This window comes from Penaeus japonicus, unplaced genomic scaffold, assembly GCF_977035675.1.
Source record: "Penaeus japonicus unplaced genomic scaffold, GWHDUDI00000001_assembly GWHDUDI00000040, whole genome shotgun sequence".
NCBI classification, from domain to species: domain Eukaryota; kingdom Metazoa; phylum Arthropoda; class Malacostraca; order Decapoda; family Penaeidae; genus Penaeus; species Penaeus japonicus.
In genome coordinates, this window is record NW_028234442.1 from 2861986 (window position 1) to 2866985 (window position 5000).

At 35.2% G+C, this 5000-nt stretch overlaps 1 protein-coding gene across 3 annotated transcripts in view; it reads right to left on the reverse strand.

The window, feature by feature from the left end:
* The window catches only part of LOC122260306 (uncharacterized), a 5643-nt gene that overhangs the window by 10 nt on the left and 633 nt on the right, over window positions 1-5000 (reverse strand). For 2 of the 3 annotated variants that reach the window (XM_086533816.1, XM_086533817.1), the window contains exons 2-3: window positions 1988-2038; window positions 1-1106 (exon numbers count right to left, since the gene is read on the reverse strand). The exon at window positions 1-1106 is cut by the window's left edge and continues 10 nt beyond it. In XM_086533816.1, coding sequence (XP_086389942.1) covers window positions 158-1063 — 906 coding nt within the window. In that variant the 5' untranslated portion in view covers window positions 1064-1106; window positions 1988-2038 and the 3' untranslated portion in view covers window positions 1-157. Of the gene's footprint in view, window positions 1107-1987; window positions 2039-2963; window positions 2989-5000 lie in introns of those variants that run through there. The other variant, XM_043027517.2, reaches the window with a different exon arrangement.

A 5000-nucleotide genomic window follows, 5' to 3' on the forward strand; every position in this document is an offset into this window, starting at 1 on the left:
CAACATTTATTCCTGTACATAATTTACAAAGAATAGTTTGGAGATCTATGTAGACTATTGCACTGCATCAATGTCATAGGAAGAACAGAGGCACAAGATATAAATAAATATCTGTTATAATTACAAATAATTTAACAAGTGTTAGTAAAGGCTCGGCTTACCGACTTTCAATCGTGTGTAGTCTCATGTGTCTCACTAGGCCGTTTTTCCAAAAGAAATCTTTGTGACAAAGCTTACAAATATAAGGCTTTTCACCCGTATGCACTCTCATGTGGGTTACTAGGCTGTCTCTCTGCGAGAAGTTTTTACTGCATATCTCACAGCAAAAGGGTTTTTCTTCAGTGTGTACTCTCATATGTCTCACTTGATGGCCTTTCTGAGAAAACTTTTTATTGCAGATGTTGCAGCTGAATGGTTTCTGTCCTGCATGTATTCTCATGTGTGTTCCTAGTGTCCCCTTTTGGGAGAACTTTTTGTTGCAGATCTCACAGCTATATGGCTTATCCCCAGTGTGGACTCTCATGTGTATCACTAGCTTGCACCTCTTTGGGAAAGTTTTGCTGCAGATTGCACACCTGAGAGGGTTGCCTGCAGAGTGTCCTTTCACATGCAACAGGAGTTGACTCTCTTCCACAAAGGATGCTCTGCACACATTGCAACTCAAGCTCTTCCCTCTCACATGCATCTGTTCGTGTATGTCTAGGTCGCACTTAGTGGAGAACAGCATCCCACAATCATCGCACACAAAGGTGGATAGAGGATCTGCGTTTGAAGAGTCCTCCTCTTTGCTCAAACACTCATCTTCTTCACTCTCCGCATAAGGTCTCTGAATACTGTCCTGACACTCAACTTCCTCAAAATACTGGCATTCCTCTTTAATGTCCACATCCACATCGCACTCCTCCTTAATACGGATAGTACTTCTGTCAGTCGCAGGAAAAACTCTGTCTTCTTTTATTTTCAGACTGGTCTTTTCATCGATGTTGAAGTCATTTTCTTCTTTAATATAAACTGTGGTGAATTCCTTGCTGCGAAGTTGTGCGTCACAGTTTCCTTCATACATGGTCGTTACAGGAATCTTCCACTCGTCAATTAATTAACAACTTCTGAAAAAAAAAAGTTAGAATCAGCAAAGCATCCCTGAGTTTGTTCTTGTTTCATTAAATCATTACTAATAAACTATTTGCTGTACATGATTTACAAAACATTTGTGAAATATTATCATTACGGTTATTTTGGGATAATGATATCACTGGAGAAATTTACTTTTCCGAGGCTGTATCAATTTTTTAAAAGAGGATTGTCTGTCTACCTAATTGTATTGACCCTTTCAAGGAATAACATGCAAAAATCCTCCTAAAATTTTTAGGAAACTGGAGAAACAGAAAGACATTTCTTAAACTAAAGCTTAATCTATTTTTCCTTCATAGTTACCTTGCCTGGAAAAAACTGTCATATTTCTGTCCTCTTTTATAACCCAACTTACCCTCATACCTTCTATTAGTCTTAGCTGGAAATTACCTCCTTCAAAACCATGCGCGCGTGTGTATGCACACACACACACACACACACACACACACACACACACACACACACACACACACACACACACACACACACACACACACACACACACACATATGATACTTATGATAAAAATAATAATAACAAACAAAAAGCAGACAACTTAGAATGTTACCAACTCCCTGACTTCTATTTCTTTATTTTTCGTCTTCTTCTATGGATGAATAAAATACTACACACAAAAAATCCATATATGTCAATATATATCTTCCATTCTTTAAAATCTTCAATTTTTTGTGTCCGTTTGTGTTCCTGAAACTCAATGTTATACCCTTTTTTAAAATAAGATACATAATTCTCAATAATTAGGAAATTAAATTCACAATGTAATTAGGCTTAGCCAAGACGCTTTTACAGCGCACTATTTATTTTCTTTAATGTCAACCACTATACATTAATTTACCGTTCATGATAACAGCTCCTGCACTCGCCTGGTAGAGCCGACAAATCATTTCTGAAAACAAAAGAGACAAGAATAAGAACCGCATATAATTTCTGATGCTTTGGAGTTATCACTATGAATATAATAAGACAACATGATGAAGATAATAATTCTATTCTGAACTCAAAAGACAGTTATGAGAAAATTTTCACATCCAGCTTAATGAAGGTCTTCAAGATATTACATACCCTTTCCTTAGCTTATAATACCTCAATGAGAGGAAAAATAATATATATAGAGATATATATATTTCTAATTAAAATGAGACCAATCATATAATTATCAGGCCCCCAAAAAAGGAAAATGTGTTTAGTGGGATAAACATCATGATTTAAAAAGATTACTTATAAAGTTTCTGTAACCAGATAGCCTCTTGCAAATGAATGTTAAAATGATACAGTCTAATGACATACAAGCTGCTAAAAAAGAAACTACAAAATATTGCAGTCAGGTTATCTTTTATTCATTTATACAACATACCTTTCAAATGCATTTCAATCCATCAAGATAACCCTACTTATTATCCTTTTATGATTCTTATACAGGTCTATTAACATTAATTTGTGCATATTCATTAGTATGATGTCTGGCCCTGCATAATAAATAATAACCTATAAGAACAGGCAACCACATAATAATTGATACTGATCTTAAAATCCGATCCAGGGCTTAACATTTTAGGACATGAAGGACGTCTGATAAGAGATAAGGAAAGAAATGATAAAAAGGAAGCGGAGCAGAAAATGAAGGAAAAGCATGACGTACCAAACTATATTCTTTCTACTAGAGCAAGAATAAGACCAAAAATGTGCATTCATTATTGTTATCAAGGTTTCTAGCAAAAAAATGAGCATCCTGAAAATATTTACATAGATAGAAATATAAGCTTTATAATCCAGTATAATCTATCTGTAATATTGCGACATGATATTATTACCTTGTCTCAGCTTTGTCTTGCTACACGTTTGTCTAGCAAGACAATTTGCTGTCTTACTGCTCGAAAGCCATCAGTCTGAAAGCTACAATACTTTTCTAAAGGCTAACTGATCCATGTACTAAAGGTGATGGCAAAAACATAACTTAAACATTTCTCATATTTATTTAGATAAATGAAGTACTCTCTTCTCCTCCTATGCATATATAATTTTCTTTTTGCTCTTATTTCCTTACAGACCACATCTCCATTAATTCCTGCATGCCTTCCTTTTAACCAGGTGTAAGATCATTGTCATTATATGCTATAGGATCACACCAAATATAGTTGTGGCCTCCACCCCATGCACTCTGGAAAAGGCCAACAAACCTCTACCACATATACTCAGGACAAGACTGAGACTGGACTGGATCCTAAAGTGACGATAAATTACCAGTGGGGATTACAAGCTCTATCTTATCAGTTTATATGGTGGAGGTTTGTTGACCATGGCCTAATTTAGATATATGATTTAGGACTTGTAAATGGCAATTTCTCACAGTGTGTCTTTTCCATCTAATGTGTTCTTTATGACTATAACATTAGATTCTCTCTATCTCCACATGGCCTTAGTAATTACCAATGTCAATGAACAGCAACACATAAAAGAATAATTATCCTAAAAAAAAAAATACGGAACCTAAATAAATCCAGTGGCTAACATCTGGCATTAGCCCATGCCAAAGCATTCATAGTATATACCAACTGATAAATCATTCATACAGTTCAGATAACTTTTCTTTTCCTAATTAACCAACAAAATATAGGCCATAAGACCATTTATACGGGAAACAATTCACTTGCTGTGATAGGTTAGGACTAGCTGATAATTTACAATCCCTCTGAACCATAATAAACAATGATTTTTGTAGCATTAATAATTCATCCAAGCCTACAGCTTCATACAATATTCCTTAATCCATTATAAAAATCATGGTAAACTTAAAGGACACTGAGAGTATCTAGTGTGGAAAGTATGACACTGCTCACTGCACACCTGGATGATTTACTGATAGCAATTAAGTGAAAAGGACATGTCCAGTAGATTAGGGAATAATATTCTGAGTAAAGAGAAATAGAAAACAATATTTGCATGAGATAATATGCTCTTGACATCAACAATGTTCATCAGAGGCTTTGAAAGGCAAATTATAGAAGTTCTAACTACTTACAAGAATTTTAAATAAGTGCAAGACATTTCCTCATGATTATATTTGCTGTGTTTTACCAAAACGTACTTGAAATATCCTATGATCTATGGCTGAAGACCAACCTCATACCCAATTTAATTGTGGCACCATATCAAGGAAGTGTTTCAGACTCCATGCTATGTGTACTAACTAAAGACACTATGTATACTTTAAACAGATTGAGCATGAACTGGTTCCCTATCTGAAAATGAAGTGCCAGGGAGGTCTACAAGTCTTACCATGACAGAATATATGAAGTTAGGGTTTACTGACTGTTACCCAAGTGCTTAACCCATTAGCCACGGGGCAGTTTTGGCTCTGCCTATGCAAAAAAGATTAGCCAAGTCATGACATGAATGTCACATCATCCGTCATTAATAGGTTAAAAGTGTAGAAGCCACAACGATCAGCACAAGACCAGTGGCATAGACACAACGTCTTTTAAAATTTAGCATAATGATAATCCAAGGTGCTTTTCATGTAATCCCTATGCCACAGATACACCCCTATCCTGCCAGGGCACATTTCATATAAATCCTAAAGATTTATCTACAGCTTTTATAACCTGAGATTGTCATGTTTTCTTTTGCCAGTTAACCAAGGGGAATATATTGCACGGAGAAGCCAAGTATACGCTGAATATCATCAGGCACCCTATGCAATAATTATTTCAAAATGTCACGAGAAATAACATTTCTAGATATATTTCAACATCTATCTGTCTTTTTTTATTTAGTTTATCTATTTCTAATTGTTAGGATTTATAGCACATTCAAACACTAAATCTATTACTCTCAAACATTTTAAATCC